The sequence below is a fragment of the Setaria viridis genome, chromosome 1 (assembly GCF_005286985.2).
Source record: "Setaria viridis chromosome 1, Setaria_viridis_v4.0, whole genome shotgun sequence".
NCBI classification, from domain to species: Eukaryota; Viridiplantae; Streptophyta; class Magnoliopsida; order Poales; family Poaceae; genus Setaria; species Setaria viridis.
Window position 1 is genome coordinate 37,022,581 of NC_048263.2, and position 19,593 is coordinate 37,042,173.

At 48.8% G+C, this 19,593-nt stretch overlaps 5 protein-coding genes across 5 annotated transcripts; 3 read left to right on the forward strand and 2 right to left on the reverse strand.

Annotated features, from left to right (window-relative positions):
- The first annotated feature begins 754 nt into the window (after window positions 1–754).
- LOC117837547 (uncharacterized) lies at window positions 755–1,754 on the forward strand. Its single transcript, XM_034717224.2, has 2 exons — window positions 755–986; window positions 1,349–1,754. Exons 1-2 carry the CDS (start codon window positions 873–875, stop codon window positions 1,580–1,582), a joined length of 348 nt encoding a protein of 115 aa, XP_034573115.1. The 5' UTR covers window positions 755–872; the 3' UTR covers window positions 1,583–1,754.
- A 139-nt stretch (window positions 1,755–1,893) lies between these two features.
- On the forward strand, window positions 1,894–5,902 carry LOC117837560 (protein NRT1/ PTR FAMILY 5.9-like). Its single transcript, XM_072295160.1, is given in 7 exon segments — window positions 1,894–3,140; window positions 3,234–3,426; window positions 3,652–4,114; window positions 4,116–4,195; window positions 4,279–4,687; window positions 4,690–4,822; window positions 5,458–5,902. Coding segments are annotated over 7 exon segments (1,587 nt in total). The 5' UTR covers window positions 1,894–3,085; the 3' UTR covers window positions 5,712–5,902.
- A 274-nt stretch (window positions 5,903–6,176) lies between these two features.
- LOC117837553 (uncharacterized) lies at window positions 6,177–6,935 on the reverse strand. The gene has a single exon (XM_034717235.2). It carries the CDS (start codon window positions 6,669–6,671, stop codon window positions 6,393–6,395), a length of 279 nt encoding a protein of 92 aa, XP_034573126.1. The 5' UTR covers window positions 6,672–6,935; the 3' UTR covers window positions 6,177–6,392.
- Window positions 6,936–7,755: 820 nt separating this feature from the next.
- Window positions 7,756–10,094, reverse strand: LOC117837538 (metalloendoproteinase 2-MMP). The gene has a single exon (XM_034717211.2). It carries the CDS (start codon window positions 9,018–9,020, stop codon window positions 7,902–7,904), a length of 1,119 nt encoding a protein of 372 aa, XP_034573102.1. The 5' UTR covers window positions 9,021–10,094; the 3' UTR covers window positions 7,756–7,901.
- Window positions 10,095–11,654: 1,560 nt separating this feature from the next.
- LOC117837532 (protein JINGUBANG) lies at window positions 11,655–13,755 on the forward strand. Its single transcript, XM_034717199.2, has one exon. It carries the CDS (start codon window positions 12,356–12,358, stop codon window positions 13,604–13,606), a length of 1,251 nt encoding a protein of 416 aa, XP_034573090.1. The 5' UTR covers window positions 11,655–12,355; the 3' UTR covers window positions 13,607–13,755.
- The last annotated feature ends 5,838 nt before the right edge of the window (window positions 13,756–19,593 follow it).

The following is a 19,593-nucleotide window of genomic DNA, read 5'->3' on the forward strand; positions in this document are numbered from 1 at the left end:
GCACGGGAACTCCGTGGATTAGCATGGCGGCTCTACCGCCGGAGACGCGTGCAACTGCGAATATCCCCCAGCCTCTTTGTACAAGCGGATGTCAGGGTCGCGTAATACGCATCAATCGACAATCGGGACGACGCCGAGCGGATCAGCCTGCTTTGCTCGCTCAGTGCGGGCTGGGCCGCGTTCAAGGTCGTCCACGTACGTACGTGGGATTGTGGGAAGATGACGAGAATTCAGCCCAAATTTCTTTCTTTCCGGCCCACCTACTCTGATACGGTTCTGGTTCAGAGAAGCAGAAGGGGCTTGTTTCTTCAAGTCTTGGGAAACCTGCCTGGCTCAGGCAGCAACCCCAGGCGTTGGATTTTGAGCGCCTGGGGTTGGATGGTGCTGCCTGGCCGGCAAGCTGCTCCGGCTCCACCACCTCGGCTCGCGGCGCCGGCAGCACGTGCCCTCGCTTCCGAATTGCTCGCAACCTCGCCGAGTTCCAGTTCACTTCCAGACTCCACGTCTCCTCCCACTCGTACCACCACAGGATAGTTCTTCTCGTCGCTCGCGCAGTAAACTAATGGCGGAACCCCCCGCAAAGCAAACCGTAGCCGTACACATCCCAAGAGGTAGGCACACGAATCGCAACACGGTGCGGCCTCGCATGCGCCCTCGGCTACGTGCCCAGGCGCTCCGGCGCCACGTCGCGAGGGGAAGGGGGTCGGCCCCCTGCCTGGCTGCCTTAACGCATCCCGGCATGTATATAGGGCAAAACGGCGGCTTCCGATCAGAACAAACGCCCGTCCCTATCGGATTGCTTCGAGCTTGCGCATTGGATCTGTGCGCTGTGAGGTCAGCCGTCAGTGAGTTGGGGCTTCGTTGGGGGTGAGATGAAGAGGCTGCTTGCTCATGGGCGGCAGTTCGGCTGCCCTTCCAGGGATTTGGTGGTGGACAGATCCTCTGCCCTGCCTGCACTCTGCAACAGTGTTCTTCCCGGCTACAGGGTGAGTTCACCGATTGCCACTGTCCTTATCCTGTTGCTACTGCTACGTCCTAACTCTTTGCATCTAGATGTGCTTACAAGGAACATGTAGCAGGGTATCTTAAGTTTCTGAATCAGTCAAAATGACATTTCTATTACATTTTCCTTGCTTAAATTCCATGGTGGCTTCATATGAAATATTTCAGAAATTAAGAGTAAAAGATTTCATGGGGAGGTATAGTTGCTGAGTTAGAGCACTAGGTGTGATGGGCAAAGGTTCAGATAGCACCTCAAATATGCAGTTGTAATAAAAATGATTGCTACAAATGATTTAGCTACTTCTGACATCTGTTTTCAATCATCATTTTTCTGTGAATTTGCCAGTACTATTCAACCGAGAAACATAAACACGATGACACACTAGGTGAAATAGGAGAAAAGGCAAGATCAACTGCAGAAGAGTTCCTGAGAGTGGCCAAGGAGAAGACTGACGAGGTCACTGAGGGTGCAAAGGAAACATTGCACGAGACGAAGGAAGCTGTGGTTGGGGAGTCAGATGACGAGAAGGAGAAGTTTAAGAGGAGGGTTGAGGAGGGGAGGTACCATCATCATAAATAAGTGGCAAGTGTTCTCTTGTCAAGTCACAGGGCATGTAGTTTATGAAAGTGCTAGTCTTTGCATCTAGACATGTCTGATGTGTTACCCACTTTTCACCTTCAATAATGTAACCAGTACTACAAATGTTATCTCCTGTAGAATAAATAAGATTTGGTTTTTGTTTTTTTAAGAATATTTGGTGTTCTACATGTCATTTCCCACTGGATAAGTTTCGCCTTTTGAAGAAGTGTTCTTGTTGATACTTTCGAATGCTGAAGCAGCTTGGGTATGGAACAACTATGATGGCATTATGTTAAAGGCAAAAATAGACACGTGTCGTGACTTTTTTCAGGTTAGTGAATGTGAGCATCATTCGTGATGTTGCAAAATTAGTTTGGTCTATGTTTGTTAGCACTTAGGTGACCATGCCATCATTGGAAGAGGGATGGCAACGTCTGCATACAAAGGTACTTCCAATGCATGGACCTAGTGTAATAAGTGCAAATGTAGTTGCTACTCTGTCTGCCATATTAAAATTAAAAATTGTCATCAGCTTTGGGAAGTTCAGAGAAAAGGGGATCCTCAATACTAATGCAGGGAAACGGGGTTGGTGAACTCCACATCAGAAAGCACCTCAGGATGTTTTAGTCTGTGTGTAGATGATGTCCACTTTGCTTATCTTTTTTCTGATAAAAACTGCTTAAATGATTGAGCACTGCTGCATTGTAAACTTACTAGCACCCTGTGACTTAGGATGATTAGATGTTATTTAGGTTCCACCTGACAAGCAAGGAATCTCCACAAGCATTGTTATAAATTAAAAATGTAACGCCAAATATTACATCAGGTGCCCTTTTGGGCTTCCTGTGAGCATTATGTGATCTTGACCTTATCGCCATATATCATCCAGTTTATCGAGTTCTGTTCACTACCTTGCATCTCTACAATGGTTGCAGATTTCATTCACAATCTGAACTTTTAGTATTGTGCGCTTTCTTGAATACCATGTTGTGCTAGTTTACTGTTAATTCTCATAGGCCAGGTATATAGTCACTAATAATGTTTTGTGACTCTAGGCACTCTACAGAAGTTGGTGCTTTCTCTTTGACATGCCATTTCCGAACTATGCGACTAAACACATTTATCAAATTCAACTTATTACTTGTTCCTAGATAAGATCTGCCATATTGTATTTCTGTTTTATTGAAACAAATACCTGAAAATAAATTGTCCAGTTCATAAATTCAGTGCAACTAAGTAACATGCAAAATGCCAGAGACTAGAAATGTTGGTTGGAATTCCTCTATTCTAGGACTTCTACTTTTATATTAAGAATTCATAAAAAGATAAATCTGTAAATTTGTGGACATGGCAATTGTGGTCACCCTTTTCCTCTATTCTGGAGTTAGCACTAATCCCAATGGGCAGGGATATTAAATCACACCTGTCTTTGTTCAGAATACCCATAGTATATGTAAACTTTTGAAGGAGCTGAGTGAGGCATCTTGGTTTTCACTGTTCCTCATGGATTCAGAACAGAAATCTGCAGCACTGAGCAAGCCATGCGTTCTCATTATAGGTAACCAAGCTCTATGTCATTGTAATTTTGTTTACCCCCCTGAAAGGTATGATCTGTATTATCATTATAAGTTCATTGAATTTCATGTTGCAGTGGTGGCTAGTGTGGAGAGATTTGTTTACAAGGGGGTAGCCTCAAATCTTGTGACTTACCTTACTGATGTTGTGAAGATGAGCACATCCTCAGCTGCTAAGAGTGTTAACACATGGAATGGTGTCACGTCCATGCTTCCATTGGCTAGTGCCATTCTTGCTGATTCTTTCTGGGATCGTTATTCTACCATATCGTTATTCTACCATAACTGTTTCATCGTTGCTATACATAGCGTTCAGTTTTTTTCTCTGTCCAAGATGCTACACTAATATACAAGAACTTCCCTTTAGACAATTTGCTTCAGAGATGCCTACATCTGACCTTCTGTCTTTCTGATCATCTGATGCTGTTTTTGTGCAAATTGTGGTTCATTGTTCACCTATAGTTTTTAGCAAGTAGTAGGATGAGAACCTTTCAGATGCAAAAGCTTAACCTTTTCTATCATTCTCTTGATTCTTGATCAGGGCCTTGCAGGTTTAGCCTCTTGGGCCATGCTGCATTCATGGTTGCCACGTTCTTTGTTGTTTTTGCCCCTGTACTTGATCTCAGTTGGGCAGGGTGGATACGACCCTTCATTGCAAGCATTTGGAGCTGACCAACTGCTGATTGAAGATGATAAGGAATCTCTCCCAGCTGAACAGAAGAATCAGGTGAAGGGTTTGTTCTTCCAGTGGTGGTATTTTGGCATATGCAATGGTAGCCTCTTGGGGAACTCCATGTCATACATACAAGATACATTTGGCTGGGGTCTTGGATTTGCCATTCCTTGCGGTGTCATGATCTTATCTGTCATCGCATTCTGTTTTGGAAATGCTCTGTATACTCGTAAAGAACAGAATACTGCTAACAAACCTTCATGGAGCATTTTCAAAGTACTGAAGGAAGCTGTTACATATATCATTTACTCGAAAGGTCCGTTTGCCAGCTAGAGCTGATGATGACAGTGACATTTCCGAACTGGAGTAAGATTTTACAGTAACCAGTCCATACTCTCTAGACCCCAATTTATTTTCTAGAATATTAATGTGTAACGTTTGAAATACAGGTTAGAAGAGAAGGCTCTTAAAGATGAGTTTACTGATCCGAGAGAGACAGGCAATGGCCATGACGCTACACCTAATGTCACCAAGACAATACTGAGGCTTCTGCCGATCTGGACAACACTGCTGATCTTTGCGGTCAATTTTCAGCAGCCAATGACGTTTTTCACCAACCATGGGATGCTGATGAACCACAAGGTTGGCAGCACCTTTGTGATCCCTCCAGCAACACTCCAGAGCTCGACGACGATGTCGGTAATACTACTCATGCCACTGTACGACAAGATCTTCGTTCCTCTGATGCGCTTGTTCACTCGGGAGGAGAAGGGGATCACCGTGCTCCAACGGACCGGCATCGGCATGGTCCTCTCAGTTGTGGCCATGGTCGTCGCCGCCGCTGTCGAGTCGAAGCGGTCCATCTCACCAGCGAAGGAGACGCAACGCAGCTGAGCATCTTCTGGCTGCTCCCACAGTACATCCTCCTGGGAGTAGCAGATGTGTTCACGGTCGTCGGGATGCAGGAGTTCTTCTACACGCAGGTCCCCAGCACCTGTGGGCTTGACCCATTTAAATAACTTTGAATAAATCTTAAAAGGGCTTTTAAATAATTTTGAATAAATCTTAAAAGGGCTACTTAGTAGTAGGGATACATCATTTATTAGTTCTCATTGCTAGTAGGGATACATCATTTTTGCTAATAGATGAGGGTGTTTGGATTTTCCTTCCTATAAATACGGACTACGGACTACTCTCCTCATGGAAAAGATACACTACTCTCCTCGTGGAAAAGATACACTATAGACTACTACACGGGAAGATATGGGAGGTTAGGGTATGGTCTATACGAGTTAGGTTTTGCTTCTTCTGCACTGCTACGCTGCCACTGTGATCTTCTTCATTCCATTGCGTCAGCACGCAGCGGTGAGCCGTAGAGCAGGTTTCTAGGAGTCAGGCACTGCAGCGTACCGTTGGCTGCTACGATCCGTTCGCAACATATCACGGTTTCACAGTACGTGCGTTGTGATTTGATCTGATTTTTAATGTGCGTCGTGATCTGATCTGATTTCTAATCATGTTTTTTGAGATCATGATTATGCCGTTCTTGTTGCCATTAGAGTTTTGCACGCTAGAATTATCTCATGATTTATTTATTTCGAAAATTAATACAATAATTGCCTAATTATCCTCACGGACCACCGGCATCGCGCTCTACCTCAGCGTCTTTGGCTTCGGAAGCTTCCTCGGCGCCTTCCTGATCTCGGTCCTCGAGATGACGACCGCGATGTTGGGCGAGGGCCATGGGTGGTTCTCCGATGATCCGCAGCAAGAACGCCTGGACAAGTACTACTTGTTCCTGGCTCTTGTGAGCACCATCGGCTTTGTTTTCTTCACGTATCTCTGCAAGTACTACAATGACCCCGAGGCCGAAGGTGCCTGACGGGAGACTAGCTCCGCTATCACAGGCTGCCGGCGTGTGTACAAGTACAAACAGCTAAATGTACCAATCATTGTCATCGCACTGTCACAGCCGTTTGTCTATTTATAAAACTGATCTGGCTCTGCTGAATCCAGGTCAGCAGTTTAAAACTGCTGAAGGGTCACCTGAGCACCCAAGAAACTGATTTGATTCTGCTGACTGAAGGACTGGTTCTTGGGCACCATCGGCTTTGTGTTCTTCACATGTCTGTGCAAGATGCATCGACCAGCTTTGCTCTAACTGGTTCGCAGCTTGCATGCAAACTATAATCAACTTTCATCAGAATCCTTCCCTCTAATCTTCGTTTTTCCCTGCTTCTGTTTGTGCAATTTGGACTGATGCATGCTTGGCCACTTTGCAAGTTGCAACCACTGAATCCAGTTTCGCCTGGGTATCCAAGAAACTTACACGGGAAAACAGAGCAAGTAGTAGAATCCAAAACAATGAACCAATCATCAATAGCAGAGACCCAAACATCCATCTACAGTTCTACACGAACGAAGGTGTCGAGAGACAAGAAACACTAGCATCATCCAACTATCCAACAGCAAAACTGTATACACATGGACGTAACAACGAACGAAATAAACAGAGACCGCCTATCCAAACAGCCTCCTATCCGAAGCAGAGCCTAGCCATATGCTAGTACCCGGCGATCCCGGAGCCCTCATGGGCGCCCTGCTTCTTGCCGCCGCCGCCGCCCTTCTTCTGGCACTTGTCCTTGATCCACTGGAACCCGCTGGCCGTGCCCTCCTTCACCTTCCTCAACCCCGTCGCCGCGGCCGCCTTGGTCTTCTCCACCCCGCCAGGCTTCTTGCCGCCGCCGCCGCCGTCCTGCCGCCCGCGCGCGCGGGGGCTCGGGTCGCCGCCGTAGTCCCACTGGTCCGCCCACGACGTGCCGAACGAGTTGCTGCGTTGCATGGCTCCGCTTCCTGCCGACCTTACCGGCGACAGGAACGACGACCCCCTCGAGAAAGAATCGAAGAATTCGAGAGATCGCGTGCTGCTTTCTTGCGGTTGAGGCAAGGAGAAGCCGGCCGGGGAGGCGAAGAGGTTGTGGCCTTTATAGGAGCACGCTTCCCTCTGCCGACGAATCGATCAATGACCAGGGTGAATTTGTTAATCTGGATTCTGGAGAAGAAGGAAAGGAAGCATCGCCGCCCATGCACCACGCGTGGAAGTGGAATGAAAAGGAAGGCGGAGCGGAGGAGTCGCGTGCCCGGATATGTCCGGAACGCGGTGGTTGGTTGGTCCGTTCGTGTTGGCGCGGCGCAGCTGCGTGCCAGTTTTGAACTTTTGACCGGCCTTCGTGGGGTTGGAATCTTTTGCAGCTTGGTGATACCGACTGGTGGGTCCGTTCCAGGACTGGTCCACATGTCGGCCGCTGCCTGCGCAGACGCTGTCGGGTTGGACGGGCACCGGCTGAATTGGGGTTAATCAGAGTGGTTTCCAGAAGTGAGATGGAACCGGTCGCCTAATTTGATTATTAGTATACGCATGTTTCGCGACGGAGTCTAGTTTGACCAGCTAATGCCAAACAGTGGCTGGCTTGATTTCTCATCTTGCTGCAAGTTTCTGACACGGGCCGGTTTACTTTTAGGGCCCAAGTTGGTTAACCAGGCGTCGACAAAAGCAACGCACGAGTGGTTCCACGACAAATTACGTACGAGCTTACGCGGAGACCCATGGGCAGCGATGATTTCTGATGTGTGTGGCTAATATATCGATGATGATGTCGTCAGTGCTTAACTACTCCATAGCGTGTTTGTGAATTGCTATGCAAGTAATTGAGACATTGACTATGATTAATCCCTTCATGCACGAAATGGAATACGGGCGATCTGACGGAGCATGGAAGCTTCTGTTGACACCAAGACCAAAATAGTGCAGGCGCCGCTATTTACCGAACCGTGAGCCGCTCCACGTGTCAGCGACTTGTTGTATCCTTGGCGTGTCAGAGTTCATGACCATACAGAAACGATTTCGAAATAAGAAAACGAAAATATAATATCTACTATGGTCGTATTATTCTGTAATAATCACAGTTATTATGTACACAAGAATCTACCCAAGAATCAACTAATCGAGCAAGAAATCCACGCCACGAGGGGACGTGGCGGCACGGCTGCAAAAATGACAAGGACTAGAGGTCTACGGCGCAAGGAGCAGGCCAACTGCCGCAACCACTCCAACGAAAACGGCATCCGGCCGGAGCCCCGCGCCGGCGCCGCTGTCCATCTCGCGGCTGCTCGTCGCCGGCGACGTCGGCGTGACGCCCCTGTAGTTGGGGTTGCTCCCGTACAGGCTCTGTATCCCCTGCACGTCGTCGGCCTCCAGCTCCACCTTCCTCGTCCCCGTCCGGATCGTCGGGTACATGATGGCCTCCGGCACCGATGAGTGGCCGAGGCCCAGGAGGTGCCCGATCTCGTGCACCGCCACGGACTCCAGGTCCACCACCCCCGGCGAGGACGCGCGCGACACGTCGCCGCCGGCCACCCACGCCTCGGCGGCGTCCAGGTGGAACCTCCCGTCCGTCGGGGAGAAGGCGTGCGCGAGCGTGCCCAGGGGCCCGTCGAACGGCTCGCCGTCGCCGTGCGAGCCGGTGTAGAACCCGATCGTGATGTCGGCGTCGGACTCCGACGCCGTCTCCGCGAACCGCAGGTTCGTGGCCGCGGCCCACTGGGCGAAGGCGCGCGCGAACACGTCGCTCAGCGTGGACCGGTCGATGGACGTCGCCGAGGTCGCGGTGATCGCGTACTTGAGGTCCCGCCGGAACGGCGGCCACCTCGGCCCGCCGGGGAAGTAGGCGTAGAGGTGCCTGCCGTGGGCGCCCGCTGCCGACGAGTTCCTCGCCATGGTGGACGTCCCGTTGATGACGTCGGCCACGCCGCAGCGCGGGGATACCATCTGCGCCACGGTGGACGCGTCCAGCGCGCCGGTGGCGTTGAGCCCGAAGTTGCGCTGGTACGTCGCGATGGCCGCCTCTAAATCCTCGTCGAACGCGTCGGTGAACGGGGACGACGACGGCGGTGGCGGGAGGTAGCCGAAGTGGCTGAGGTAGTCCTTGAGCCCCGCCAGGCCCTGCCGCTCCTCGCCCATGTGGCAGCCGGAGAGGTTCTGGAACGCCGCCCAGGGGTTCGGGAACGCCGGCGCCCCAGGCGGCAAACCGGCCGGGAAGGCCGCCGCCGGCAACGCTACCGCAAACACTACCATCGCCACCGCGACGGCGAAAACTCGCGATGCAAGCGGAGAGCCCGTTGCCGAAGTCATCTGAAGCAGAGGAAGCTTGTCGCTGAGATGAGCAGAGATGGCGCAGCTGTCACGTACGCTTTAAGGCGTTGCTACCAAGTTGGCCACGGGCGGCGTGGTCAGCCGCCCAGCAGCGGCAGGTACGCGTGGCTAGGAGGTGGGACACAGAGCCCTCCGCTTCGAGCCGGGACGTCGCAGTTTTGTCTGCGTGTTTGTGGTTTGGTGAATTCCTTTTGTTCAAGATGGAGAGGGGATGTGGCCTTGTGTTTGTTGCGAGTTGCTGTCGTGCCTACGGCTGCCTGTGATCTGCGTGAAGTGACGGGCTCAGAACTGAAAAGGTTTTGCTTTTGAACATGGATCACCGATACACCGGCCCGCCCGGAGAAGCTTCTGTGAGTTTGGTTTCCGGTGACCTGCACGCAGCACGCGGAGGATGATGGCGAAGCCTGTGGTCGGAACGGAGAAGTGTCGTAGGCTGCTCAAGGGCGTGTAACATAAAGAAGAGAGGTCTGGTTATGACCGTTGGAAGGACGTCATTTCTTCCGACTGACGAAAGTAAAAGGAACAATAGGCAGAGAACATACGTCTCTGAATTCTGAAAGCTTGAATCAGCGACTTGTCAATCAGAAAACAGGAACCACATCTAATACTCTTCGAGTTGGACAGGACAGGCTGTAGTTCTATGCTTCTTTTTCTCCAGTTCACAAAGCAAGCAGTTGGAAGAAAGATGTGCTATGCAAGTGAGAAAGCAGGTCGTTCAGATGTGCAAAGGGAGATGCCAGGTTGAAAAAAAGAAGCAGCAGCAATTCTTCGACCTCCCTGGAGAAATGCGGTTAGAACTTCTGTTATTACCTGATTCAGCTGAGCCCTATGGACGCATGAGAATAGTTCTATGCTTCTTTTTGACCCAGTTCACAAAGCAAGCAGTTGAAGAAAGATGTGCTATGCAAGTGAGAAAGCAGGTCGTTCGGATATGCAAAGGGAGATGCCAGGTTGAAAAGAAAGAAGCAGGTCTTCGACCCCCAGGAGAAATGCGGTTAGAACTCCAGTTATTACCTGATTCAGCTGAAAGGACATTTATCTATGAAAGGACATAGTTGAATTCCAATGTTTGTGACTTTTCAACGCGAGCTGCACATAAACTCTTGGGACGGTTAGCGAAATGATCAAGCAACGGACTCCTGTCTGTTTCAGGCTTTCAGCTTTGAGCAGTTGGAAAAATATCTGACAGTTCGTCATCAGACATCGGGTCGCCTTCATCCAGCTGAGAATAAGTTGGGTTCAGACTGGAGCATGCGCTTTGCTGTGATGTATGCTGAGATAAGAGGCGAATTTGTGCTTCGCTTCGATGATTCCACGCTATTATCACTTTATCAGCTAGATGACGGCGGCCTGAATCCCGTCTCTGAATCGCACCAAACCCACAACATATTCGCACGGCATCGGCATACAGGCCCTCTAGGCCCAAGTCAAGTTGTTCGTCACAGAAGGGATCATTTCTGGGCCTTATGGGATTATAAAGCATGTTGGGTCTCCTTTGTCAATGCCTTTGCTGGACCGTAGAACTTTCGCACTCAACCGAGACACATCAGCAGCTGGATCTGTCAATTATCAGATGCTCTTTTACTGTTCTTCAGCAGCGCACTCGCGAGAAATGGAGATTAGAATATGTCCCTCTCTAACCTGATACAAATACTAAGGACAATCCTCTTGACCAAGCAAGCGGTCTGACTTATCCGCAAGAATCTCCCAGCTACACTACGATAAAAAAGGCCATCTCGAGGCGACAGGGCGCTGCAACTTGCATCGCTTTGCAGCCATCGTCGGAAACTCTGAATTTTTCGAACACAAGTGAAAAGACACGCATGAGAAAACAAGGTCCTAGTTCGGCTTTCGTCTGTAGAAAAACCTAGCTTTACTCGTGAGCATCTAGAAGCTGGAAACAGGGTACTTATCACCTTATCAGCTTGAGCCCCGGCCCACACAATAATGCATAGGGACTTCCAATTCGAGTTGGCCCAAGGCTGTCTTCCTCTAGCCTGTCTAGAAGTAGATGTAATCACAGTTACAGCCACAAAGCTGGCTTGTCCTGTACTCATGCTAAACTTTCTGCTTGTCTCGTCATGCTCCCCGAGCTGACTTGGCTTCAGACAATCCACTGAACACTGAGCGCGAGTCCACCACTCGCGTTGCTGTTGATGCGATCGGCATATCCTTGCTCATTTACACCGTCCTTCCTTAAGAACACAATATATAGCCTTGTATTGTATATAAATCACCATGTGTTTTCCCAAGTCTGAAATGTTGTTATCGTTTGTGATCACAGCAAACACTGTACATCATGTGACAAATGTTGCTTGAGAAAGCGGCAGCATTAACAGTGGCACTTTTGGGTTTTTTCGCTCGGAGCGGATGGCTGGAGGCAATAATGTGTGTACGGCGAGCATCGCAGGGAGATCAGAGACAGCAACTTGGGAACAGTTCCGGGATGGATTTTGAGAGACAAGGTGGGGGCGGTGTATCGTCCTGCGAAAACTACGTTCGTACTGTGTTTGCCGTTCAGAAAACTGCTTGGGAACTGCCTAGTTTAACGCATTCTTTTTTCAGAAGCTATTTTTCAGTTTAGCCATTAAAAGAAAATGAGCTGCATATGCTGCCCCACGGCCGGAAGAGATGACGACGAGATGAAGCCATGAACGGAAGCACCGAGGTATCATTGCGGGATGACCTTTGCGCACAAAGAAGAGAATGTCCATGCTTGGTGAAAAGTAGCTAGGCAGAAAGGGAATCCGCTATGGCTCCAGAAATGGTAGGGCAGATGCCGGAGTTAGGTAACATCGATCCATTTATCCGCACGCGGCAGCCCCCACTTCGACGATCTCCTCTCTTCGACAACGCCATCCGTCAACGCGCGGATAAGAACATACTACCAGGTTCACATAATTTTGTTTTTGAGGAGAAAGCTCTACAGAATTTTACCTGTACTATCCAGTGATGAAGGATCAAGGAGGCTATGATTTTACTTTTGACCATTTTTCGGTTGCTAAATTCTCGTTAACTGATCCAGACGCTCTATCGATGCAAAGATTTTGCTGTCACGATCTAGAGCACTCTCGTCTGTCCCTTCTCCCTTTAAGCGAGGCAAGTTGGTGCCATTTGGATTTGGCTGCTGCGCTGCACAAGCGTAATGGGGCCATGTTCTTGCTCTTGCTCAGGACCAAGTGGCAAGTGTGCGAATAAAGGAAATCTTATGCACCTTTCTGGATCAGAATCACTACATATACAATGAAACAAAGCCGCAATCTTTTTGTGTTTCGTTGCCGCTATCTTCTTGGCTCATCAGGTTCTTCAGTTCCATGAATTCCGCCGGTGAGCAAGAGCCGAGCCAAATCCAACATGAGCCTGCGGGAGCTATGCTCTCCCAGGCCGTGTCGCTCTCGTCGCAGCCGAGCCTGCCTTCTCTGCCGTCGCTAGGCCCCCGCGACCAAAGCGTAATCCCTTCCCTCCACCAATGCCTCGCCACCCTCAGAGCCCACTCCTCCTACGTCTCCGCCCTCGCCGTCGACGGCGACTCGCTGTACAGCGCCTCGTCGGACGGCCGCATCAGGGTGTGGCCATTGGACGGCGGCGCGAGCGGAGGGCAGGAGCAGCAGCAGGATGACAGCGGTGGCAGCGCTACGGTCGTCGCCGCGTGCGACAGCTCCGTGAAGTGCCTTCTCGCCATGGGCGACGGTCTCGTCCTCAGCTCCCACCAGGACGGCAAGATCAGGGCATGGCGCGCCGGCAGCCGGAAGGACGGGTCCCGGCGCCTCGCCCCGCGCGCCGTCCTGCCGACCTGCGTCGACCGGCTGCGGACGTTCCTGCTCCCGTGGAGCTACGTGCAGGTCCGGCGTCACCGGTGGCGCACCTGGGTGCACCACGTGGACGCGGCCACCGCGCTCGCCGTGTCCCCGGACGGCGCGCTCCTGTACTCAGCGTCGTGGGACCGGAGCCTCAAGGCGTGGCGGCTGCCGGGGTTCCAGTGCGCGGAGTCCGTCGCAGCCGCGCACGACGACGCCATCAACGCGCTTGCGGTGTCCCCCGACGGGCACGTGTACACGGGCTCGGCCGACAAGAAGATCAAGGCGTGGAGGCGCCAGCCGGAGCGGAGGAGCAAGCACGTGCTCGTGCAGACGATGGAGCGGCACAGGTCGGCGGTGAACGCGCTCGCTCTGGGGGTCGACGGGAAGGTGCTCTACTCCGGCGCGTGCGACCGGTCGGTCGTGGTGTGGGAGCGCGCCGGCGACGGGCGCATGGAGGCCACCGGCACGCTCAGAGGGCACAAGAAGGCGATCCTTTGCCTGGCGGCGGCCGGGGACGTGGTATGCAGCGGCTCGGCGGACAGGACGGTGAGGGTGTGGAGGAGGGGAGCGGAGAACACGGGGTACACTTGCCTGGCTATCCTGGAAGGCCACGGCGCGCCTGTGAAGAGCTTGACGTTGGTGTACGGACGTGACCGCGGTTCGTTCGGTGGCGGCGGCGGCGGTTCTGCGCTTGTCTGCAGCGGCGCATTGGATGGTGAAGTGAAGATTTGGAGCGTGCTTGTTCCTTGCTTGCTTGAGAGATAATAGCAATAGTAGTTCATTCATGTACAAGTACACCCAAGATTATCAGGATCCCGATCCGCATTCTAGTATTTTATGATATTACGATCCTATCAAATCATGATACCAAACTCACCTTACATCCAAAATTTTATAGTATATTTCGTTCAAATTTTTTTTAGTATATCAATCCTATACAAAGGTTCCACGCGATCATATATTTCATATTTTGCAACTAAATGAAATATGAAAAACAACACATCAGCAGTCATGTTATCACGTCCAAGGGAATCTAACTAGCAAGATGCTCGTGCGTTGCTACGGTGAAATACTAATTATATTATTAAAATCCCTAAAAAAACTTTTATACCTCGAGTGTTTTTTTTTGAAAAAGACAGGTGGTTGGTCTTGCTCCTAGGAATCTGAAGACTTGAGTTCGAATCCCCTTCCCACCCTTTTTTACATGATATTTTTTCGGTGCACGATTCATTTTTATTTTTTAGGCAGGGGCTCGGTTTCCCGTTTCAAGGTGGTGGGCGCCGGTTCTTCTTCTTCCTCAGGATAGAGCGAACTGAGCTGAGCAACCTCTGTCCGCCGGCCAATTACTCCGACCTCTGGCCACCATTCTCAAATCGCCACCACACACATCTACTTGATCCTCCCAACTACCTCCTCCACCACTTGTTGCCCGCAGCCATGCCTCCTAGCACCGGGGAATTAAACCCCACGCCCGCCATTGCCGCCGGCCCTGAGCTCGGGCGCCGTTGGTGAATCCCATCCTCCCAGCCACCTCGTCCCTAACCAACTGCAAAAACAAAACCACAGTGAGCTCCTGATGCTCCCACGTTCGTTACTTCCCTCTCTCCGCCGTCGTAGCCGACGGTGTGGCGTGCCGCCTGTTTGCCCGTGCCGCTGCTCGCCGCCGGCCATGCTATGGTTGGAGTCCGGTAGGGGCAAGCGGGGGTACGGGTGCGCCTCAGCGTGCTGGTCGCGTTGACGCCGATCCCTTCGCAGGCGCCGGGGCCCCCTGATCCGCCTGAACCCACTGTTCCAGCTCCACCGCCGTCCGCCGCCTGATGCCCCCGAAGCCGGAGCCGCCGTCACCACTGAAGAAGTAGTCACTGCCGATGTTGACAGGGGGCTTGGAGCGGCCTGTGAGGGGGCGGGTGCGCGGCGGTGGACTATGGTGGTGGTCGAGGAGGTTGGCGGGCGGCGGCGGGGTGGGGTGAGGAGGATGCCAGCGGGCGGAGGAGCAGCGACTTGGAGGCGGCAGCCGTAGCGGAGGCGGAGATCTCCATGGGGGCTGCGACGCGCTAGAGGGTCTTCTCATGCGGCGGGAGGCTCCGCCCGGGGGCGCGGGGGTGTTGACGGAGGCGAGGACTGCGGGTTGAGGGTTGGAGAAAGGAGAATCCTTTTCCCCCTTTAACCCCCTCCCTCCTTTCTTTTTCCACCCGAGCCCCTCTCTCTTTAGAATTTGGACTGCGGGTTGATTTCAGGAAAGTTGAGGGACTTTTTTTTGCAAAATGACCACAACGGTTGGAAGAAATAACCGCTCTTTTATATTAGGTATAGATTGCATGGAAGCTAGATCTTATAGAGATATTTAGCTACTTTCAGATTTAAAAATATATATATAATTAGCAAAATTCACTATATAAGTAACAAGATGCAAGAAAGAAAAATCTAACTCAGGCAATCACGAGAAAGCATTTGAGATCCAATCAAAGAGAATAATAATAGTCGGGACAAAACCCAAGGAGACATGAAACATGAGAAACAAAAGAATGTTGTAAATGTGATATAGATAAAAATAAAGGGTAAAACTATATTGGTATAATGCGAGACCTAAAATATATAAGTTAGAAGTTTGCAATCCAAAATAAAGTTTATTTACCTAAAATAGAATCTAAAACATTTTTGCATTTTAGAAACTCGTTTAATGGATTGTCTCGACAAACTGGGCATTCATTCACATAAAATGTGCGAAGGCGGCTTGATTTAAAGAGAATTACCTTCACAAAACACATTGGAAGCCACCGTTCATAACTAATTATCTGTAGCATACATGTCATACATTGTGAACTTAGGAACTCGTCGTTTTCCTCCCCCTCCCAATCTCGGACCTGCGCCATTAAAATTACAAAAAGAAATCAGTTGCCAGCAGCATGATGACTTTAAAAAAATTATAGTGATAAATATCCGAAAGATAATGTTTAACATTACCTATATTTTAAGTATTTCAAGGTTCGGGGAGCTCCTTAGTAAGCAACACACTAATAAAATGGGGGTGCATGTCAAAAAATTATGTTGACTCAATTACATGCATAGTTAAGGCCTCACATATCTACTTACATCACTGCAGTGTTAAACTAAAGTGATATCTGTTATGGAACTAAAATGATATTAGTATGCACCGCAATATTAGTTGAGGCTATTTTATGTTTCTTCACATGGCTCTTGACAGCACCGATTAACGTCATTAAAAAGAATTTGCAACTAAATGAAAGCTAAATAGTCAGAACAATTATAACAAGAATGATGTAAACTTGATCTAGTACGGAAATGCAATAAATATCTAACTTTAGCTCATAACCTAGCTTCTTGAATAGGGCCAGATAGCTATGTTTATAGGGAGATAATAGATGCAAACAATGTACCCACCAACGAGTAGAAAGTGAGCTCTCTAACTTGGCAACCCGAGCGAGGAATTTTCCGAAATCATGTTCATGCTCCTCCTACTCTAGCACAAAAATGATGGCACGTTAGAGGCATGGTAGCTCCCCAAATCGGCAGTCACCGTGATGGTTCGAAATAAGTGTCATGCTATGGAGATTGGGCACCTCAATCACACACTCAAGAAAGGTGTAGACATCAAGGACATGAAGCAAAGGTGAGCCCTGCAATTGCCCCTCCTAGTTATGTGGGAATTCGACAATCCTAAGGTATAACTCCTCGAGTAAGTGAGAATTGTAGAAATGCTGCTGCGTGAGGCGGCTACGAGTCAACTTGGGTTGGGTTGCTGTAACACACGTGTTAATCACATCTTAAGACTAATTACCATGCTCTAATGAGGGATTATTAAAATAGGATATGATGATATTGGTGTGGTCTGAATTAGAAAAACAGTTCATTATATTAAGATCAAATTTGAGTGAATTTCAAATTTGAAAAATTGAAAAGGGATGGAATTTAGCCAAATATGAAAGTTGGAGTTTGAATATGCTCGACATTTTGGAATCGAGCCAAGGGTGAAATTTGAATAAAAACACTTCAATTTTTGTCAGAGTTGATAACCAAGTCAATTTCAACACTTAGCTGATTTTTCTAAGTGTTGACAATGTTACCAAGTAGCCATATTAAGGAGCTTGGAACATTAAAAATTGCCCAAATATTATGCAATACAAAAGTTGCAGTACAAAATGTCTACTTTAGTTTGGAGAAGAACAAATTATATAAATTGGAGATAAAAGTGTCAATTACCAAATTGATTTTAACATTCTCAGCCTTGTTTGAAAAATATTGTAAGTCATGAAAGTAGTAATGAATGAGAATACTTGAGTTTGGTTTGTGGAAAATTTCGAGTGCCAACTTTGGACAAGATCATACTAGATTGAAGTAGCATATATGATGCACATTTTAAACAAGATTTTTATCATAAAAAACGCATGTTTGAATATTAAAAAAACTGAGCACAAAGTTCGCACTTTCTTCTTATGTTTAGACTTTGCAGTCTTTTTGGTGAAGTCATAAAATAGTAGTATATGGCGACATTAAGAGATGATTTCAGGAAGATTTTATACAGTAACTTGGAGTTTGGACAATGTAGAAGCTAAGCCCTTTCGTTGGTGTACAAAGTGGAATAGATTTCGTTTAGTTTTGTAAGTTTGAATACTTAATTTGGAAGCTCAAACTGGAATATTTGCGCTGCGTTAAACTCTGAAACTGAGTTGGTACCAAAGTTCAGAGGTGCGTTGGTGTGCTGAATGTTTCAAGTTTGCCAAAAATTCAGAGCTGAATACCCCTCAAATCCGTGGTGCTTTCTTCTTAAACTATATATCGGAGTTGTAAGCCTATATATCAGCTACAGGTTTCGTACAGATATGAGGTTCTTTGGAGTTTCGGATTGGTCGAAGATTGGCAAGCAAGGCACCGGGTTCAATTGCATGGTCACGTTCTAGACTTCACCGGCAGCAACTGTGAACAGCCTGCTTTGCTTGCTGCCGTTTACAGCCGCGTTGACACGCACCTGCTTGCAAACTCCAGCGCAGCACGTTGCGAGCAGCTGCTGGCAGCCTGGCACCAGTCATCGACGCCGCGCTCGCCTATATAGGCCAGTATATACGTCCACGTTAGCGGCCTCGTTATCCTTTTCCTTACGTGTCAAAGGAGCAAAGCTCGCCGGCAGCAGCTCGCCTGCTTCACCAACTCGCCACCGCTCAACAGCGCCGCTTTCTTTTGCCATGACTTGTCCGCAGCGATGCATCGAACGCTGGCAAGCATCCAAGCAGCTGCTAGGACCGCTGGCCGTTCGTGCCTTTTGCTTCACGCGCAGGCAAAACGGCCGAGCTCGCCTTTGGCTAAACCTTGCGAGGTGCAGACGTGCAGTTCGCCCCGCCCAATGCTGGGTGTGAGAAACATCACCCTCGATAGCGGAACTGGAGAAAAAATTAAAATGGATCAGACAAATATTTGCCGCGATTCAAGAATTTAACGATTGATTTAATTTTTCCATTGTCCAGCGTTCCACGACTAAAGCAATTAATTATGCAACGGCAATACGCAAAAGCGAATAGTTTGCAAAAGTGGTCAATATAACTTGTTCATTTAAATTTCATTGCACGATTCTTCACTGTATTGAAATCATTAATAATAGAATCTACGGTGACCTTTATTGTAATATCTCTCAATATGAGATAAGAAATTAAATCTGAAACAATTTAGTGTATATGGATTAGAGAAATAGAGCTCGCTTTATATTGGTTCGAGTTGGAGGAACATCAAGAGGACGCGTCATTGACGTTGCCCTCCGTCGCAGCCGCGGCCACCTGCCTGCCCGCTATCGTTGGCGTGATGGCACCTTCGCAAAGCTAGAGTCCGTGGCGCTAGACGCCGGCACCGAGTCCACTACAACTGCGAGACTGAAAACGAAACATCATGAGGGTGAGATCCTAGTGTCTTGACGAGCGGTTGCAAATGGCTGTGCGTTGGGCAGTTAGGCTTGTTGAACATGGACTAATAAAGGGGTATAGTAATTTTTTCTTTGGGGCGGCCATGACCCCCTGCCGGCCACCCCTGGTTCCGTCACTGGCCGGGGCAATGCGACACATTCTTGGCTTCCTGCAGGACTATGATTGCTTGCACGACTGCTTGTTTTGACCAGTAAATATGTGTTTTGATTTGATCTGTGCATTAGTGAAGTAAGAACATGTGTAGTCTATGCATCTGTATTGGAGTGTGTTGCTTGTTATGTGGACATGTAGAGTATTGTTCTTGATTACAATGCCGGATAGCAATAGCGTTCATCTCTAGGGTAATATGGTCTTTTCCATCTTAACTTAATAGCCATTTGATTGTGCTATGATAGCAATGGCACGCAAGGGCAATCACAGTGTATTTGGACGGAGTGGTCCAATTAGATGAGGTCCATATCGAATAGGTTTTAGCTATGGGATCTACGTAATGCTTAAAGTTTTGATGGGACCTATGTCAGTGGGGAGAGAGAAGAGAGGAATTGATACTTTATTCATAAGGCAGCCCATAAGCATCTGGGTCGGTGAACCTATGGACTGCTATATAGACCACTTGCATAATGTATTTAGACTGCTCATAGAAATTTTTATTCACTATGGACTGCTTTTGAGCAACATTATGGTCGCCCGATGAAGTTAAATTTTTAACGGCACCGAAGAAATGTATTAAATTTTGATAACGAGGAATGAATTAAAGTCTAGAGGTTTCTCGTAATTTTTACCCTCTCCCTTTCTCCCCTTCACCTCCCGTGCGTCGCCCTC